Source organism: Chiloscyllium punctatum, chromosome 7, assembly GCF_047496795.1.
Source record: "Chiloscyllium punctatum isolate Juve2018m chromosome 7, sChiPun1.3, whole genome shotgun sequence".
Classification (NCBI taxonomy): Eukaryota; Metazoa; Chordata; class Chondrichthyes; order Orectolobiformes; family Hemiscylliidae; genus Chiloscyllium; species Chiloscyllium punctatum.
The window spans coordinates 88,021,937-88,043,946 of record NC_092745.1 but is presented as its reverse complement, the minus strand read 5'-3'; the positions used below and the strand labels follow the sequence as shown (position 1 = coordinate 88,043,946).

At 41.3% G+C, this 22,010-nt stretch overlaps 1 protein-coding gene across 1 annotated transcript in view; it reads right to left on the bottom strand.

Annotated features, from left to right (window-relative positions):
* The window catches only part of slc5a9 (solute carrier family 5 member 9), a 115,752-nt gene that overhangs the window by 3,820 nt on the left and 89,922 nt on the right, over positions 1-22,010 (bottom strand). Inside the window, exon 12 of the mRNA XM_072574255.1 lies at positions 19,251-19,466. Coding sequence (XP_072430356.1) covers positions 19,251-19,466 — 216 coding nt within the window. The remainder of the gene's footprint in view (positions 1-19,250; positions 19,467-22,010) is intronic.

Sequence of the window (22,010 nt, the reverse complement as noted above, 5' to 3'; positions counted from 1 at the left end):
CTCATTAAACAATATGAGGTCTTGTGTAGCATCCCCAGAACATTACCTGGGTATACAGATTAACAGTACAGCAAGAACCACTTGTGCAATCCTAATCAGATCAAATAAATTAATTTGTGGGTCAAAGACTGGTGTGCTAGAAGTGGGTTCTGGGTCATGGGGCATAATATTAGGGAAAATGGGGGCTGTATCACTGTGATGGTATATACTTGAGTCATGCTGGAGTGTAGCCACATAATTAGGGAGTAGAGAAGCTTGTAAATCAAATACTTAGGTAAAGAGATCAAACTTAGGAAGATATAGTAAATCACAGAGTACAGAAAATGCAAGATAGAACAGTATTAATATAAAAAAATGATAAACAGACCATGATAGGTTGGCATGGAGAGAACAAATCTGAAAGTGAACCAATAGATAAAGCTAGAGGTTACACAAATAATACCAGGACAGAACTGAAGGCACTGTCTGTGAGTGATAGGTTGAAATCCCATCATGGCAGATAGCAACATTTAAATGGAATAAGTAAATTTGGAATTAAAAAAAAGCTAGCCTAATGCTGGTCACTGTCATTAAAAACCCAGCCGGTTCATCAATTCCCTTTAGAGAAAGCAACTTAGAAATTTTCTGCTCATTAATTATAGTATTACTACAATAGAGAGGGATGATTTATGTTCAAGAAAGCAAGATGCTGAAGCAGTTTGGGGAGAGTTAAGAAACGATAAAGGCAAGAAGTCACATGTGGGAATAGTATCCACTCCCCTAACACTGACCATGTGTTTGTATGGAATATAAAGGATGAAATAATGAACCTTCCCAGAACTTGTCTACATGTAGACCAGAAAAATCAGTAAAGTTTCTTAGAACAGCATATTTTGGCACTAACCTGAAAGCAGGTTATACTAGTCCTAGTTTATGGAATGAGATAGGATTAATTAATAATCTCACTGTGAAGGCACCCTTTGGAGTGAGCAACCATAATATGATTGAATTTTATATTAACTCTGAGGGGGAGAGGAGTAGTCCAAGACTACCATTTTAAACCTAAATAAGGATGACTATAAGGACATAAAACAGACCCACAAACTAGCAAATTACGTTAAGGAATAGGTCAAGTTTTGCGGTGGGAAACATTTAAGTGGATTTTTCAGAATACACAAAATTGCAACGAATAGGAAATATACGAAGGGAAAGACCCACCATTCATGATTAAATAGAAAGGTTGAACATAATATCAAATTTTAAAGAAAAAAACATATAATCGTGCAAAGACAGCTGGTAGTGCAGATGGTTGTTCAGAATATATAAAACAGCAAAGAAAGATTCAGAGCTGAATAATTGGTTTGGTGGAGTGATTCTCATCGTAATGCTGAACATTATGATTCTCACGTATCATACCAAACTCATCACTTAAATTAGTTTTTCAGCCCTCACAATGAGCATCAATTCCCATTCCATCCTGCCGTGTGCCATTCCCAAGCAAACCACCACTCATTGAAGATAACTGAACTCTGGCATCCTTGGAGGAGGGCCATGTTTAAAAGCCCATTGTGCTCCAATACTGTCCGTCCGGATATACCCTGCACAGTTCCTAACATTTGGCTACAGCATGGTTGACAGGAGGTATTGGTGCCCCTCTGTGTGGGCGTGATCCTGAAGTTCCTGCTGGATGGAATGGTGCATCCTGTTCTCCCTCCGCAGACCTGCAGTGGGGGCCAGGATACCAACCATAGCAGTCTGATCCCGGGTGAACACTTCGGTTGAAGCAGTCTTAACCATCTGGAAGAATACCAAGTACAGTAGGTAGGAAGACAATGCCTTTGCCGCTCTGCCATAATTGCCACCACTTTACTCTGATACCTCAAACTCACTATCTCTGCAACTACACAAACCTCACACCAAGGATCATGCCCTCAAATTAATGCAACATCTTCCTTATCCACCCTAAACTTCGATATCACCAATCCTGCGAGATTTCTCATAAAACCTGTGGCAAGCTCCTGGCTTTGCATCTGTTCTAACCAACATGGCAATACTGCACTAACGTGAGCCTGGTATCCCTGGATCATGGAGCAATTTGCAAACAAGCAACACAATGCAAGACAGGAATCCTGCAAGCATTCATGTAGGCTCAGAGGGAATTAACACCATGACAGAGAGTGAAGAACCTTGAAATACAGCCTGTTCCTGTCTATGAGCTGGCTGTGTGTCCCTGAATGCACAGTGTCCTTACAGCAGTATTACAATGACAGGTGTTGATGCTGCCTGAAATACAGCATCAAAATGCAGAAGCAAACTACAAGTTGATTGAAAATGTGCCAGGAGACAGCATGGAAACAGACCTTTTGGTCCAATCAGTCCATGCTAACCATAATCCCAAACTAAACTAATCCATCTTCCTGCGCTTGGTCCATATCCCTCCAAACATTTCTTATTCATGTACTTATCCAAATGTTTTTTCAAACTTTGTAACTGTATCCCCATCCACCACTTCCTCTGGAAGTTCATGCACAAGTGTTTTTTTGTGTGTTTTTGACTAAAAGAATCAAAAATGAATCAAAATAAAAATCATGTACCATTGAAATGTAATAACTGCAAGAAATCTAGATACAAACTGCAATCTCAGGAGCAGCTTCAAGATCCACGCTACTCTCAGTCCACCAGTTTAGACCACTTCTAAACATGTCAGATGCCACTGTTTGTGGAAATGGGGCATGTGAGGCTAATGGCTATGGAGCCTGCTATGGGATGTTGGTGCCCAGTGTCCAACATGGAGGTCATTTGGAGCATGTGGTGAGTTTAACTTGCCAAGGGTCTGCTCTTGTTTCCAAGTTGGGTTTTTCCAATGGCTAATTTGCATGGTGAGTTTGATAAGACCACAACCTGTGGCAAGCTGAACTGTTAACAAGGTGTTTAATATGCAGTAATGATTGTCAGTGGGAAACTTGCTCTTCCCTAATCTGGTTCTTGCTATGCTGCTTGGGAAAACCAAACAAGATATGGCAAGATAATCCCAAACATCTCACCCGATTCTATCACACATCCCACCACAGCTCACACTACTCACAGCTTGAATAGATTCCATACTGAATGATTATGAAGGAATATGTTGGAGTATTATCAGAGTGTTTTTAAAATTATTATTAGGAGTATGAGACACAGCTAGCTAGAAAGAGATTGTAGGGTTACAATAGGGTAGTTTATAAAGAGTTAACAAAAAGGATGTTAGTCCTATAGAAAGTGAGTCTGGGAAATTAATAATGGAAAATAAGGAAATGGTAAATGAAAAGCATCAAAAGAAAGGGAGGAAGGAACTCAGGAAAATTGCAATCAAAAGAGAAAGCATTGAAGCTGTGGCTGACAAATGCCTGGGATATGATGGACTTCATCATAGAGTCTTCAAAGAAGTGGCTAGTGAGATAGTTGATGCACTAGTTTTAATTCTCCAAAACTCCCTAGTTTTGTTGTGAATATTCCAATATATTATAAAATAGAGAATGTAACTCCTTTAGTTAAAAAGGCATGGCAAGAAAGCCTGAAACCACAGCCAGTTTGCTTAACATCTGTCACAGGGAAAATATTAGAAGCTATTATAAAAGACATTAAAGAAATAAGGGCACTTAGAGAAGTTTAATGTGATCAGGCAGGGCTAGCACGATTTTATCAAAGGGAAATTATGTTAAAACAACTCATAAGAGATTTTTTGAAGAAGTAACGTGTTATGAAATCAGGAGAATGCAGTGCATGTCTGTAATTAGCTTTCGAAAAGGCATTTGATAAGGTGCCATATAAAAGATTTTTGCATAAAATGCTGAATTTGCAAAGATAGGTATCAAAGTAAGTTGCGAAGAGGACACTAGGCAGTTGGAAAGTGAGATAGTTAGGCGAACTGAGTAGGCAAAGATATGGTAAAAGGAGTATAATGTGGGAAACTGTGAAATTGTCATTTTGGCAGAGAATGAAACAGATGTATATTATCTGTGGTGAGTGATTTCAGAGTTCTGAGGTGCAGAGGAGACTGGGTGTCCTACTACCTGAATTGAAAGAGGTTAGGATGCAGGTGCAGCAAATAATTAGTAAAGCTAATAGAATGTGACCATTTGTTGTGAGAGAAACTGAATACTGAAATCATGCTTCAGTTATACAGAGCATTGGTGAGACCATATCTGAAATACTGTGTACAGCAATGGACTCCATATTTAAGGAAAGATATAAATACATTGATAGCAGTTCAGAGAAGGTTTAGGAGTTTAATAGGTGGAACGGGTTGATTGTCTTTTGAGAAAATGTTGGACAGGCTATGCTTGAGTTTGCTGAGGTTCAGAAGAGTAAGTGGCAACTTGATTAAAACATTAGGTGCTGAGAGGTTTTGACAGGGTAGATGTAGAGATGGTGTTTCCTCTAGTGGAGACTCTAGAACTAGGGGTTACCGATTAGAAAAAAAAGGGTCACTCATTTGAGACATTTATGAGGAGAATTGTTTTCTCTCAGAGAGTAATAAGTCTTTGGAACTCTTTTTCTCAAAAAGCAGCAGAAGCACTGTCCTTGAGTATTTTTAAAATACAGGTAGGCAAATAAGGAAAGGTCGAGGCAGGATGTCGAGTAATCAGATCAATCATAATCTTATTTAAGAGCAGGCTGGAGGGACCAAAGTGTCTACTTCTGCTCTTAATTTATATGTCCATGCTGTCTACATGCAACCCAGAAAGCACAACCCAAATAATTGGAGGCATAACCACAAAAGCTCAGAATTGTTACCAGACAGCCGACATATGAATCATGGGAACATGGTGGTTCTGAATAAAAATGGATCTTTTTCATTATTCCCAAAGCCACTTTCTCATTCTAAGAGCACCGCACTCTTCTAATGTCATAGATTCTCTCTGATATTCTCATCGGTCACATGCCCCAATCCCACTCCCACCCCCTGACGCCAAAGTGTTTTCTGTTGAAGATGAATCCAAAAGAAATATAGTTTTACAATTTAACTCTCAAATGCACAAAATCCAGAAGATGCAGAATCACCTGGAAGTGGCTTCACAGAACCTTAAGTATCTCTCAGTCAATGATCAATTGTAAAAAGTGATCTGTACTGGGTAGAATATAACCAACAGGTGGCAGCATAACTCTAGTCTGTGAGGCCTGAAGCTGCCAACCTGTAGAACTGTTGTAAATGCTTGATGCATCTAACTGTTTAAACATAAATATATATCCATCCATACATTTTAATGAATGTAGTATAAGGGAAGACTTTATCAATGGGATTCCTGATAACACTACTGGCAGTAACATCAGATCACATAATATTTAGTGTATGGAAGGCCTTCAAGATGGTCATGCTGGGTTCTCTCTCTGCTCTCTACATAATGTGTGGTTAACAAAACATTCTGCCAACCAAGGTGTGGGATATCAGTAGGATTAGTGTTACTTCTGCAATTCCATTTTACAAAGGAGGTGAACTCACACCAGTGGGTAATTGTTTTAGCCAAGTGCTGAGTCAACAAGAATGGAAACGATGTGGAGGAAATATATAATTGTTTTTGTATTAGCTAAAACTGTATGTCAGAAGGTAGACATTATGGGCAAGTAGATAAGATGTTGTGAGGGGATGAAGTTAAGCTAGATACGCCTGTACAAACAGTAGGTATAAACATGTGCTTCCCACTTTTACAAAAACACAGGAACAAACCCCAATTAAAAGGGTCATAGGGATCAGAACGGCCTCGGGAAAGGCACAGATGAAGGGGGTAGATAATGATGAAGAAGGGATATGCCTAACAATGACCTATAGCAGGATAAGGTCAAACAGCCTTGTGAGACCAGAAATAAGCATTTTATCACAGACAAGGCCGGATAGGGCAAGAGGTAAACAGGGGTAATGGGGGCCGGTCTTAGGGAAGTGGATGATGTAAGTAGGGGAGGGAGCAATGTAAAACAATGGACATTAAATCATATAAATATTATGTATGAATTGAACCTAGTGTGTGTATGTCTTTTGCCTCTTAGACACGGGACAGCACACCCACTTGCAAGTGTAAAATAAATGACACTATTGATTCAGATCTTGTCTGGGACTGAAATTATTGAAGTGAGTGGGCTTTGTTTCTCACAATTGGGGGCTGTCCGGGATTTTCTTCCATCACCGGGGGGAGTGGCTGGCCTTGGACACTGGGAAGACGCGTCCCGTTCCCCATTGAGGAGCGGTCTCGTGTCCTGGTTTGGTCTGCTCCCTTGGGCGACTGGTACGAATCCCACAAGAGAGACATCTGAATCAGACAGTGATAGGAGCTCGATAGACAATACGGCACAAAGGGGCCAGGCAACTCTGTGCACAGACCAAGGTAAGAAACCTGACTTTTAAGTATTGCCTTGGTGGCCGGGATTGAGTTTTAGTAGTTAATAAGGGACTAACGAAGGAACTCAATATGGGTTGTGCCGTGGGTAAGGAAAAAGCCTCCGGGAAAAACAAAAGAAGGAAAAAGCAATGGAATTGGAGGCGGGGTCCCTTACAACATACCTCCAGAAAGTTCTTTGGGGAGGATGTTGTGGAATTGGCAAAATAATACTTGTACAGGGGAAAAAGATGATTAAATATTGTTGCTTCATATGGACTAAGGAATCCATTCTTCGTCCCGCCTCTTTTGGCCAAAATTCAGGTCGGACAAAGACTGGGTTTGTAAATATCTGAATTTATTTGTCAATGAGTGAGAGAGAGAGAGAGAGAATGAAGAGAGCTGTACAGCTGGTCGAAAGTTTAACCCTTTGTGATTTGGTTTGAATGCACATTTGTTTGTTGGTGATTGAATGTTTGCGTTTTATTCCCTGGAGCTTGAGTTCCGGGACTGTTTTGAATCTGATTCTTATTATGGAAACTTAACATGATTTCTTTAAAGGTTAAGGATTCTATAGAGATTATGAAAAAAAAAGAATGATAACTCCTGTTCTTCTTACAGGTCACGACTGCTTTACTATCAGTTTCTAACTAATCTCTTTTATCTTTGCATGAAAGCGATTTATGGAGGACAGTTGAAGTTTCAGTTCAACATTAGATTGTAGTAAAAACAAGATCCTATGGTTAATATCTGTGACCTTGGATTCGGCCATTGTTCATGCATTAGAAGTTTTTTCTTTAAATTTGAATAGACAAATAATTTTAAGGCAGCTCTGATTATTTCAAGACCTATAGTATTGTAATTGAGCAATGATTGGTCAGTACTACTTAAGAAAACTAATTTTGGATTTAAATTAAGGGACTAAAACTGGGTGATTACAGTGGATTTCAAAATTGAGAACTGTATGCATTTTACATTTTGAATATTAAATACTGAATAAATGAACGTAAATATATAAATATATTTACAAATTTGGAACAGGCTTTAAAGTTAGTCAAGCATGAATTGATGAATTGGTGTTTGAAGTTATGGGGAGCTAGAAATATTGCAATATTTCATTAAAAAAAAAGAAAGAGGGGAAGAACGTAATGACTTATCCCCTTCGGGAGGTACCAATAGGGGACAAAGATTGGGTTTGTAAGTGCCCCCCTCAGCAGTGGGGAGGTCAGGACATTTAAAAAAAAAAGAAATGAAGGTCCTGGTTGAGGATCTGGTAGGGTTGTCTGAACAAACTGATCAATTTTTGGGGCCCAGTCTGTATACCTGGGCTGAGTTAATGTCTATTTTGAATATACTATTTACTGGGGAAGAAAGGGGACTTATATGGGGAGCAGCCATTAAAATATGGGACAGGGAACATCCGATTGGAGATGGGGATGCTGGACAGGGAGAGGTGAAGTTTCCCCTCAGAGACCCCCAGTGGGAAAATCAAAATCCGGAGCATAGAGAAGAAATGAGGGAATTGAAAGACCTGATTCTAAAAGGAATAAAAGAGGCAGTTCCGAAGTCACAGAATTTGACTAAAGTCTTTGAAGTTAGACAGGAGAAAGATGAGACTCCTTCAGCTTTTTTTTGCAGAGATTAAGAGACTCAATGTGGAAATATTCTGGAATGAACCCTGAGAACCCAGTGGCACAGGGTCTTTTGAAAGTACATTTTTGTGACAAAGGAATGGCCAGACATACAGAGAAAGATACAGCAAATAGAAGGGTGGAGTGAAAAGCCATTAGATGAATTGTTAAGAGAGGCACAGAAAGTGTTTGTAAAGAGAGAGGATGAGAGACAGAAACAGAAGGTGAAAATGATGGTAGCTACGGTTGATGAGGTAGTTAAGAAAAGAATGGAACCAATATTGAGCAACCGGAGCGGTGGGTGGCAGCATGTAGGACAGAGAGGGAGAGGGAGAGAGAGAGGGAGAGGACAAGGGGGAGTATTTGATAGAGGGTTCGAGTGACAGGGGCAGAGCTGGAAGACTCCACAGGCGGGATGTTATTATTGCGGAAAGATAGGGCATTTTAAGCGGGAATGTCCGGCTCTGAAAAGGGAAGAGAGGGCAATTCCGCTTATGAATTTTGATGAAGAATAGGGGTGTCAGGGGTTCCTGCCCTCGGGGGCCCACCAGGAACCCTTGATAAACCTGAAGGTGGGACCCTATAAGGAAGAGGTAGTCTTCCTAGTAGATACGGGGGCAGCACGGTCATCGCTGAATTTTAAACCAAAGAAAGTAGGAATGTCAACACGGTCAATTACTGTTTCGGGGTTAAAAAGGGGAAGGATTTACTGTTCCAGTATTTGAACCTATGATGATAGAAGGTCCTAAGGATAGGGTCACAGGGGAACTGTTGTATATCCCTGATATAGGAAGTAACTTATTAAGGAGAGATTTAATTATCCTCTTAGGACTGGGGATTGGAATTCAGGAAAAAGAATTAGTTGTACAAAAGGCAATGTTGGCAGAGGATGTGGAGAGAGAGATAGACCCTATTGTATGGGCTAGGGAAGGGAATTGTGGAAAACTACAGATCCCCCCCCTTGAAATAAATTTAAAAAGGAAAGGGGATGTTGTCTGTGAGCGACAATATCCCATTTCCATTGAAGGTAAACGAGGACTGCAGCCAGTAATTGAAGGATTGATTAGAGATGGATTGTTGGAGCCATGTATGTCTCCTTATAATACCCCAATACTACCAGTGCGGAAATCCGATGGAAATTATCGATTGATGCAGGATTTGAGAACATTAAATCGAACAGTACAGATCAGGCACCCAGGGTGCCAAACCCCTCTACGTTATTAAGTGAGATCCCTCATGACCACAAATGGTTTAGTGTGATAGATTTAAAGGATGCCTTTTGGGCTTGTCCCTTGGCAGAGGAAGGTAGGAATTTGTTTGCCTTTGAGTGGGAAGACCCTAAGACAGGACAGCAACAGCAGTACCAGTGTACTGTGCTTCCCCAGGGGTTTACGGAATCCCCAAATTTATTTGGACAGATGTTAGAACAAGTATCAGAGAAATTTAGCAGCCCCAAGGGGACTACCCTGTTGCAGTATGTAGACGACCTCTTAGTAACAGGAAAAAGAAGAGAAAGAGTAGTAGAAGCCACTAACAAATTATTGAATTTCCTGGGCCAGCAGGGACTGCGGGTATCTAAAAACCAACTACAATATGTGGAGCAAGAAGTGAAATACTTGGGACATTTAGTTAGTGAGGGAAAGCGAAAGATAAGCCTGGAACGGATAGAGGGAATAGTGGGAATGCCGCTGCCCAGCACTAAAAGGGAGTTACGCAAATGTTTGGGTCTCACGGGTTATTGCAGATTGTGGATTGATTCCTATGCACTGAAGACTAAGAAATTATATCTCAAACTATTAGAGGGGGAACCAAAATGTCTAAGTTGGGATGATGAGGCAAAAGAGATCTGATCCATGCCCCCGTGTTAGCCTTACCTTCCCTCTTTGCTACCGTGGATAAGGGAGTGGTTTTGGGAGTATTAACCCAGAGGTGGGGGAAGGGATTAGTACATGAAGAATTGATTAAACGGGTCTTGGAGTCCGTATTACTTCCCCGAGAAATAGCAGTAGTGCATGTAAATGGTCATCAGAAAGGAAATGAACTAGAAGTTAGGGGGAATAGATTAGCCGATGAGGTGGCTAAGGAAGCAGCCCTGAACCCACAAGAAGTGGTGATTCATTCCCTAATACCTACTGTTCCAGGTCCTCGGGAAGCTCCTATATTTACTGAAAGCGAAGAAAATGAATTGAGAGATTTAGGAGCTGTAAAAACAGCAGACGGGCATTGGAGGTTACCTGATGGAAGGGAAATGTTAAACAAAGTGATGATGCGAGAGATTATGGCTGTCCTACACCAAGGCAGCCATTGGGGAGTACAAGCAATGTGTGATTTAGTTCTTAGGGAATATGGATGTAAAGGAATATATACAATTGCTAAACAAATATGTGAGGAATGTATCATATGCAAAAAGGTAAATAAGAAAGTCTTGAGAAAACAGACCCCGGGAGGAAGAGACCCAGGACTGAGACCTTTCCAGAGTATACAAGTAGATTATACTGAACTCCCCAGGGTAGGCAGACTAAAATATATGTTGGTCATAGTAGATCATTTATCTGGTTGGGTTGAGGCATACCCCCTAGCTACCGCCACTGCAAGTGGAGTGTCTAAAACAATATTGGAGCACATAATTCCCCGATATGGGCGCGTGAACCATATTGATTCCAACCAAGGAACTGACTTTACTTCTAAAGTGTTACAGGGGGTAATGAAAGGGTTGGGAATTTCCTGGGAGTTCCATACTCAATGGCACCCGCCATTATCGGGAAGGGTTGAGTGAATGAACCAAACACTCAAACGATAGCTCTCTAAATTGATAATAGGAACCAGACTCCCTTGGATCAAATGTTTACCTATAGCTCTCTTGCGAGTACGAACAGCCCCAAGGAAAGACTTGGGACTATCCCCCTATGAAATCTTATTTGGATTACCTTACTTGGGAACGAATGGAGAATTGCCAAGTCCCGAAACTAAAGATTTGTTTTTAAAGAAGTACATACTGGGTTTGTCCTCCTCTTTGTCTTTCCTAAGGAAACAGGGTTTATTGGCACAGACTCCACCCCTTGAATTCACCGTTCATCCCATCCAGCCGGGCGATTGGATCTTAGTAAAATCATGGACAGAGACTAAATTACAGCCGGACTGGGAAGGGCCGTACCAGGCTCTTTTGACCCCTGAAACAGCGATAAGGACAGCAGAGAAAGGCTGGACTCACTACACTCGGATCAAAGGGCCAGTGGACCCTCCAGTTGAGGAAGAAGTCTGGATAGCCGAATCAATGCAAGATTCGCTGAAACTCAGGCTAAAGAGACTTTGAGTAACTGATTATACAGTGGCGACGCGAGCGCGGGATTATTTCTGTAAGATTGTATATTCAGCATGATGTTTAGAATACTGGGAATGCTGCTAGAGATATGATGCTAGCCCTTTTAGTATTGGGATTTTGTCAAATATCATTTTCATATGTATTATTAACGGTCCCCAAGTCTGATAATCCACAAGTAATAGACGCTGATGTATGCAGCTTAGTAAATTGTGGGGATGTAGATAATCAGAGACAGTACCGCAGCTCTGAGATACATCTTAAGTCCTATGGGGATAGCCTTGGGGATGGTACTTCGTATAATGGTCTCGTCACAGTACACCAGACCCCCTTCCGACCAGCTCGCGATTGCCCTGATAAAAAGTGTAACCCAATATACCTAACAATAAGGAAAACCACATGGCACGAAACAATCCTGGGTGGGGCCACCTATGAGATACAATTAAATGAAACATTTGGGATAGAAATGAAAGCAAATGGGAAGGATTTCTTGGGCTGTTGTTTCCGAATTAGTGTAGGACAGGGAAAACGGGTAGAACTACTGGGTAATAAGATACAATCTTTCACCCCTCCCGATGATCCTAAAGTAGTAAAATTTATAGAGGTAAAGGACTTGAAACAGACCATTGAAATAGAAACTGGGTACGGGGATGCAAATGCCTGGGTTGAATGGGTAAAGTATACTGTAAAAAGTCTGAACAAAAGCAATTGCTATGCATGTGCCTCCGGTCGGCCAGTGGCCCAGGTGGTTTCCTTTCCGCTCGGGTGGAAGCGAGACAGGAAGGGCATGAAATGTATGATAGCCCTGTATCAGGATGAGACTGCATGGAATGATAGGAATTGTACCTCCCTATCTCTGATGTTCCCTCCCTTGGAGAAGAAAGATGTAAAAGTTCCCCCCCTGTTTTCTGCCGCAGTTGGAAATCACACATCGTGTGTGTAGACGAGGTACAAGTCAGTCGAAAGATTTGGGGGAGCTGAAACTATGTACAGAGATTAAGAATGTCACCGAAACGAAGAAGGGAGGGAACTACTCAGCATTAAAGGTTCCCCGAGCGGATCTGTGGTGGTACTGTGGAGGCAAAATATTGAGACCCACGCTATCTCCAGATTGGAGAGGGATATGTGCAATTGTACAATTGGCAATTCCATTTACCCTGGCATTTGAGAAGGAAAACAAAGGAGGGAAAAAGGGAAGGGGTAAGAGATTACTGTTAGACACTTCTTTCGATGACAGGATTTATCTTGATTCGGTAGGAGTCCCTAGGGGAGTACCGGATGAATTCAAGGCTCGTAACCAGATTGCAGCAGGCTTTGTGTCAGCTCTCTTTTGGTGGGTAACAATTAATAAAAATGATCATACCCTGTATACGAGGACTCACCCAAAGGTTGATTGAAACAGCCTTAATGAAACAGATGCCCCTAAAAGGGAATCAGGTTGAAGGACTTTATCGACTAAATAATGAGCAGATGAGTGAGACCAAGATGGATGAAATCTCCGGGATGATGCTTGCAAATTTCGGGAGCGATGCTTATAAATAAAATATTTGCAGAAGATAACAAATGGTAATTAAAAGAAAGAGGGGGAATTGTGGGATATCAGTAGGATTAGTGTTACTTCTGCAATTCCATTTTACAAAGGAGGTGAACTCACACCAGTGGGTAATTGTTTTAGCCAAGTGCTGAGTCAACAAGAATGGAAACGATGTGGAGGAAATATATAATTGTTTTTGTATTAGCTAAAACTGTATGTCAGAAGGTAGACATTATGGGCAAGTAGATAAGATGTTGTGAGGGGATGAAGTTAAGCTAGATACGCCTGTACAAACAGTAGGTATAAACATGTGCTTCCCACTTTTACAAAAACACAGGAACAAACCCCAATTAAAAGGGTCATAGGGATCAGAACGGCCTCGGGAAAGGCACAGATGAAGGGGGTAGATAATGATGAAGAAGGGATATGCCTAACAATGACCTATAGCAGGATAAGGTCAAACAGCCTTGTGAGACCAGAAATAAGCATTTTATCACAGACAAGGCCGGATAGGGCAAGAGGTAAACAGGGGTAATGGGGGCCGGTCTTAGGGAAGTGGATGATGTAAGTAGGGGAGGGAGCAATGTAAAACAATGGACATTAAATCATATAAATATTATGTATGAATTGAACCTAGTGTGTGTATGTCTTTTGCCTCTTAGACACGGGACAGCACACCCACTTGCAAGTGTAAAATAAATGACACTATTGATTCAGATCTTGTCTCGGACTGAAATTATTGAAGTGAGTGGGCTTTGTTTCTCACAAAGGCCTGCTCCCCATTCATGCTTACAATATAGTGAGCACTGTAAAATTGAGAAACCTTTCCTCTACACAATGAGAACTAAACCCAGCAGCGCCTGGTACTGCCATGAAATTTAAATAAAGGCAGGCTGTGGGACAAGGAAATCAGCAATCAGATGAAAAAGGCAAATGTTACCAGCAGAGATCTGAGCAAGCAGTCTCAGGAGATAGGCTGGGCCAATGGAACAGGGTGATGACCTGAAAACACAGTGCAGAGAGACTCCAGCAACAAGCAAACTTGAATGCAGGGCAGACAACCTCAGCTTGAAGCAAACCTTAGAAAGCTAGACCAGAGCAGGGCCTCCTCACTTTCTCCTAGTAGATATTAAAACTGGCCAAGGTCAGCGGGAAATGGAAACAATAGAACTCATGACATGTAGGCTCACATTTTAAGCGAAATAAAGAATGGAAGTTCAACCTGATTCAGTCCAGCGTTCAGAGAAGTATGATAGTACCAGCCAAAATACTTTGGTGGTGTGTAACATTATCTCATATTTCTGTTGTGGTAAGAGAAGACCATGCCATTCAACCTCTTGGCCCAAGAGGTGTTCAGCTGAAGGTCAAGTAACAAGTGGTGCTACCCTCTAGTATAAAGGGAGACAAATCACAAACACTGTCATTCATAAGATTGTTCATTATTAAGTTTCTAAAGTGCAGCTAAGATACTCCCCCTGGCTGGGAAGTCTAGAACTATGGACACAATTTAAAATTAAGGGAGTGTCATATCGGACTGAGATGGGGAGAAACCTTTTTACTCAAAGGGTTGTGAATCTTTGGAATTTCTAGCCCTGAGAGTTGTGGAAGGTCAGTCTTTGAATATGCTTAAAGTAGATCTTGATAATTTGTGATTCCCAATGTTTTAAAGTATTATAGAGAGTGTGTAAGTAAAAGGAATTGATGTGTTCAATCAGCGATGATCATATTAAATTGGAGTGTGGACCAGCTGGGCTGAGTGGCGTACTCCTCTTCTCGTGTTTCTAAGCCCGAGAGTGTACTCATATCTCCAGCTCATATACAAGGTGGATGCCTTGTGAAGTCAAGGGGAAAATTGGCACAATTCCAATCAGAATTCCCCAACAATTCATAGATCTAAGGAAACTGAACCCACCTTATCATATTACATTAAGACGTGATGGAAAAACAAGTTTCCTTGTTCATCCCAAGGAAGGTTCCACACCCGCTTGTACAGAAGATCATATGAGGAATTGTATCAATCTGTACTGAAGGCAATATCACTGCTAGCACAGCCCATCAGCTAGTGTTCAGGAATCATTCATTTCCTCATGTCCATTGGTTCACTACATTTCTGCATTTAAAGAAAGCCTTGAAAGGGAGATACACCACAGGGGCTCCTGTGGATGAAACCCTGCTGGATCTTGCAAAGAGCTCAGTTTTTACTAAACCGGACATGAACAGTAGTTTCTGGTAGCGACCTTTAGATCCTGTTTCAATTGGCTGGCTTTTGAAACCACATCCGTCCTGGACATTTTTCAATGAACCATGAATAGCATGTTGAAGGGGTTGGAAGGAGCTATCTGCCATTTGGACAAGCTCCTTATCCATGGATCCACTGTGCAGGAATAAGATACACGGGTGCATTGATGTCAAGTTGCTTGCAGAACATAGGACTCGTTTAACTATAAATGTGAGCTCTCTAAACCTACAATCAATGTTTTCAGACATATCATCCATGCATTAGGCATCAAAGTTGATCTGCCCAAGTCAAAAGCCGTCAAGGACTTCCCATTTCCCCACTGTATTATGGAGATTCAATGGTTTATAGCATGGTCAGTCAGATATGGACGTTCTTTGTCTGGTGTAGGTGAGCAAACTACTACAGCAATTACCTAAACAGGACTGGGCCTGGTATCAGGATGAATACCAATGGAAATCATTTGAACAAATCAACCTCATGTCAATTCAAATAATGGTTCACTATGACCCAGATCTGCCCATCATTACTACAGCAGAGGCTTTGTCCAGCAACTGAGAGCCAAAGAGATAGTACTTCCAGGACATGTGACATGGTTCCATTCACAGGCAGGGCTAGAAACAGCCTTCATTCCCAGCCAAGTGGGAGTACCTTCGGATGGACCTCTCAGTCTTCAAAAAATTGTTTCTTGTTATACCATCATTTTGCGATGGATCAAACCACTGCATAGTCTCACCTCAGCCACTGACGTACCATTGCTCAAGGAAATTCTCATGAAATACACAGCATTACAGACTTAAGTCCAAATTGAATACTTTAAATGCTTCATGTCTTTACATCATTTAGTCTTGAGGAAGATGTCTGAACATTAAAAACTTTGTTGAAAATGAATAATGATACTAACATACTAAGCTATCCCTCCGCACCACTAGTTAAATTATCTGGCTCCATCAGAATATCTGATGAGTTAAAAAACTATAAACCCAGTTCCAGCCTGATTTGCTTACATTTAAAATGGCAGCTCCTGAGCTGCACCTGGTAGAAACCTACAAACAGACAAGATGATGTCAGGACTCCAACCCAAAGTCACTTTTAAAGGGTTTAACTCTGCACAGACCTAAACACATCTCCTCTTGAAATGGATGTTTCCCCAGTAACCCCAGATTGTTTATATGTACACGGTTGAACAAAAGTGGTTCATGAACAGATCCTTGTGGGATATTATTTCCATTTTCCGTCACTCCAAATAACTCCCCTTAAATTCCAACACTGTTTGCTAAACTATAGATTTACTCCAAGTAATCCTGCTGTGTGCTGACCCACCCCCATGATCAGATCATTCTTATGTCTCTCTCACATGACACCTTAATAGAGGCCTTCTAAGGGTCCATATATGTCAGATCCATATGGTAGCCATTATTGGTTCTTCCTTTTGCTTTTAAATCGTGAAGATTGGTTCAATCATGCCATAACTTTAGGAATCAATGCAAATTAGTTTTAATTATGTTTTCTCACTGAAATGGTTAATGACTTGTTTTAGGAAAGATTGTAATAACCATCCTATCACTGACATCAAGCTGACCAGGCTCTGTCTGTCTGACACACAGACACACACACACAGAAATGCTGTGGAATACAGAAAACAATGAAAAGGGAACTTGTTCTCTTCGAATACAAAAGTCTAAGTGTAGGCTCTAAATGATGCAGACCAAGATTAAAATATGTGGTAGAGGACATCAATCAAGTTAAAATGGTTAGCTGGTTCCTGACTCAAGCTTTAAAAACCAGTAGAGCATGAAATAGTAAGACTGCAAAGTTGCACATTCTTACTGGTTTCTTGAATTGCATAAGTAAATTAGGATAATAAACCAAATCCAAATTCTTAAAAGAGTAAATCACAAGATTTAACCTAAAATGGCAAGAGAATAGAAATCTGGATAGGGGGACAGAAGAGAGGTAAACAAGGGCAAAAGCAAAAAAAAACAGAACAGGAAATAATAGAAAGTTCAAGGATAAGATTCAAACATGGGTAACAGTGCAAATTATAGACTGGTTAACCTGACATTGGTAACAAGGGATATGCTAGAGCTTTGTATAAAAGATTTAATAGCAGAGTACTTGGAGAGTAGTGACAGGATCAGACAGAGTCAGCAAGGATTTACAAGATGGAAATAATGCTTGACAACTCAACAGGAATCTTTTGAGGATATGACCTGTAGTGTTGATAAAGGGGATACAGTTGATGTGGTTTACTTGGATTTTCATGGCTTTTGTTGAGGTTCCACATAAGAGATTAGAATGTAAAATTAAAATGCATGGGATTGGGGATAATGTACTGACATGGACAGAGAGTTAGTTGGCAGACAGGAATCAAAGAATAGGAATAAACGGGAAAATAAAACAAAGAACTGCAGATCCTGGGATTCTGAAACAAAAACAGAAATTGCTGAAGAAACGCAGCAGGTCTGGCCCACATATGTGGAGAGAAAACAGAGTTAATGTTTCAAGACCATGACCCTTTTTCCAAACTAATAGTAGCTGGAAAAAAGTGGTGGCGACGTGGTGAGGAGGATGTAGAGATGCTTCGGTAATTTGGACAAGTTTGAGTCAGTGGGAAAATGCATTGCAGATGAGGTATAATGTGGATAAATGTGAGATTAATCACTCTGATAGCAAACATAGGAAACAAGTTATTATCTGAATGTTGACAGATTGAGAAAGGAGGTGGTGCAATGGGCGCTGGGTGCCCTTGTATACCAGTGGAAGAAAGTAAGCACTCAGGTGCAGCAGGCATAAAGTCATAGAGATGTACAGCATGGAAACAGACTCTTTGGTCCAACCTGTCCATGCCGACCAGATATCACAACCCAATCAAGTCCCACCTGCCGGCACCCAGCCCATATCCCTCCAAACCCTTCCTATTCATACACCCATCCAGATGACTTTTAAATGTTGCTGTTGTACCAGCCTCTACCACTTCCTCTGACAGCTCATTCCATACACATAGCACCCTCTGCATGAAAAAGTTGCCCCTTAGATCTCTTTTATATCTTTCCCCTCTCACCCTAAACCTATGCCCTCTAGTTCTGGACTCCCCCACACCAGGGAAAAGACTTTGTCTATTTATCCTATCCATGCCCCTCATAATTTTATAAACCTCTATAAAGGTCACCCCTCAACCTCCAACGCTCCAGGGAAAACAGCCCTAGCCTAGTCAACCTCCCCCTGTTGCTCATATCCTCCAAACCTGGTGTTTGGGAGAAGGATTCACATTTTTGGATCACTGGAAGGTCTTTTAGGGTAAAAGTGACCTATACAAGAAAGATGGATTGCACCTCAATTGGAAGGGGACTAATGTACGGGCTCGAGCTGCTCGGGAGGATTTAAACTATTAAAGTGTGGTGGAGTGGGACCAGGGAGATAGTGAGGAAAGAGATGAATGTGAGACTGGTAGAGCTGAGAACAAAGGTGAGTCAAACAGTCAGGGCAGGCAGGGACAAAGCAGAGCAGAGAGCAGGTCTTGTATAAAATTCTAAGAGGAATGCAGGAAGGATGTTTCTGATGACTGGGGAGTCCAGACCCAGAGTCCACAACTTAAAAGGATATGGAGTAACCCATTTAGGACTAAACTGAGGAGAAATTTAATCACCCAGAGAGTGATGTACCTGTGGAATTCTGTCACAGAAAGCAGTTAAGGCCAAAACATTGAATGTTTTCTTGAAGGAGTAGATAGATGAAAGCAAATTACTGCAGATGCTGGAATCTGAAACTAAAAGAGAAAATGCTGGAAAATCTCAGCAGGTCTGGCAGCATCTGTAAGGAAAGAAAAGCGCTGACGTTTGTTAGACTCGAAACGTTAGCTCTTTTCTCTCCTTACAGATGCTGCCAGACCTGCTGAGATTTTCCAGCATTTTCTGTTTTGGAAGGAGTAGATAGAGTTTTTAGGGCTAGAGAGATCAAAGGGATGACGAGAAAGTGGGAACAGAGTACTGATGTGGATGATCAGCCATGATCATCTCGTATGGTGAAGTAGCCTTGATAGGCTGAACGGCCTACTCCTGCTCCTATTTTCAATGTAAACAACTAAAGAGGTGAAATTTGGAATATTCTTTAGAGACAGAAAAGTCAATTTTATGTAAATGTAATTTTTAAAAAAGTTTCTTTAAAAAAGTCAATTAATTGATGAATACCTATTACTTACATCTTCTTCCTTAATTGGTGGAGTCAATAGACTGACAATAGTGATAATGATTGCAGTAAATCCACACAGTAGCAAGGCAAAGTAAAGGTAATGCATGTTCTTGAGGATGTCAGGTCTGTGATCCTCATGACCACATGATGGAACTTCATAAGCAAACTCGACGATCATTCGAATTAAACCCACAGCCAGTCCTGCCATCAAGCCCCAGAAAGCACCCTGCGACATAAACAAACGTGTTCCATTAATTTTATTGCCGATTATTTCCAGCAAGTCAGTTCAGAATCCAACTATCACATTCATTGCATTAGGGAAGTAACCATAACAACCTGCAGTGAAAATGATAAATCTTTTTATGTTTCCAGTACGCATAAAATGTAAGCAAGGAACACAGCTATATACAACTTGCCATAGTGCAACTAATTTATTTCAGTTCCAAATAGAAATATTCCCGTTTTATAGGTTTATGAAGGATTTTAAGTCAAGCAAATTCAATGCCCTCCCCTTGAGGTGAGTGTGGCAGGAAGGTAGCAGGTGGGGCCTTGGCACCTTATGCCTCCTGCCCGACTTAGCTAGTTAATTCCCACTTAGGGGCCACAGCATGTCGCTGCTGGGATTAAACCTGTAGTGGGAGTGGGGGGTGGGGGAAACAGAAGCCAAATGAGCCACTGCCGGCCTTCACTGCTGACCTGTATCCTCCCCACCCCTGCCATCACTCACCTGGGACCTCAGATCCAACATTGATACATGGCCTTGGATGGGGGCAATGCCAGCAGCAGTAAAGCTGCTGAGCCCTGTGTAACTGAGTGACACTTAATATAGCCTGCTTTCCCTAAAAGATGAAGTAAAGGCAACTGAGGAGCTAGGAGGATAAATCCCCAACACCCTCAGTAAATAGCACCCAATTCCCAAACCATCCTGTCATTATATTTATCCTTTTTCATGCAATCTGGACTAGTATTGTCAATGCACTGTGTTACTGGAGATATTATCCTTTGCATAATTCTGTGGGAGAAAACCTAATGCTAGCACAGGTCTGTATTGAGACTGTGTGTTATTGATAAACAATGTTAAAACTTGTTGTAGTGATTGGAACCAGGTCAGCCTTATTGACTACAAGATCCTTGATTGGGGTTAATAACCTGGGCCAATCAGGGAGCCCCTGTCCCCTGTCCATGAACTCCTCCCATCAACTTCATAATTGAGGCTGGGCAGGAAACAGGACTTGGGAGTCATACAGCACAGAAACAGACCCTTCGGTTCAACCAGTCTTCACTGAATATAATCCCAAACTAAACTAGTCCCACCTACCTGCTCCTGGCCCACATCCCTCCAAACCTCGCCAACGCATGTATCCATACAAATATCTTTCAAACATTGTAATTGTACCCACATCCACCACTCCCTCAGCAAGTTCATTCCACACATGAACCACCCTCTGCATAAAAAAAATTGCCTCTTATGTCTTTTTAAATTTCTCTCCTCTCACCTTAAAAACGTGCCCCCTAGTCTTGAAATTCCCCATCCTATGGAAAATACAACAACTGTCATCTCTATCTATACTTCTTGTCTTATAGACTTCTATCAGATCACCTCTCAACCTCCCATGCTAGAGTAAAAGAAGTCCCAGACTAACCAGCCTTTCTTTATAACTTAACCTTCCATATCTGGCAACATGCTGGTAAAGCTCTTCTGAAGCTTCTCCAGCTTGACGATATCCTTCCTATAACTTCTGGGTGACCAGAACTGGGCAGAGTATTCCAGAAGAGGCCTCACAAATGTCCTGTACAACCTCAACATAATGTGCCAACTCCCATACTCAAAGGACTAAGCAATGGAGGCAAGCGTGCCAAACATTTTTTTAACTATCCTGTCTGTATGTGACTAGGAGAAAGGTGAGGATTGCAGATGCTGGAGATCAGAGTCGAGAACGTGGTGCTGGGAAAGCACAGCCGGTCAGTCAGCATCCAAGGAGCAGGAGAGTCAACGTTTCGGGCATAAGCCCTATACGTGACATAAACTTTAAAGAATTATGTACTTGCACCCCTGGATCCCTGTGTTCCACAAAACTACCCAAGGCTCTACCATTAATTGTATTAGTCTGACCTGCATTTTTTATACCGAAAAACAATACTTCACATTTATTCAGATGGAACTCCATCTGCCACTTTTCAACCCATTGACTCATTTTATCAAGATCCTTTTGTAATCTTGGAAAACCTTCTTCATTGTCTACTATGTGACCAATTTTGGTGTCATCTGCAAACTTACTAACCATGTCTTCTATATTCTCATCCAAATCATTTATATAAATGACAAACAAGAGGACCAGGACTGATATTTGTGGAACATCACCGGTCACAGGCTTCCAGACCAAAATGTGGACCTCCACCATTACTCTCTGTCTCCTGCCATTAAGGTAATTATGTTTCCAATTGGCAAGCTCATCCTGAATCCCATGTCACCTAACTTTACTAATTAGTCTACCATACAGAACCTTGTCAAAGGCTTTACTAAAATCCAAATAAACAATGTCTGCGCTCTGCCATCAACCACCTTTTTGGTAACTTGCTCAAAAAACTCAATCAAGGTAATGAGAGGTGATTTTCCTCGCACAAAACCATGCTGAATATCCCTAATCAGTTTTTGCCTCTTTCAATGTCCATAATTCCTACCTTTTATAATCACCTCCAACAATTTACCCACAATCAGTCAGATTTACATGTCTTTAATTCCTCAGTTTCTTCTTACAACCTTTGTTAA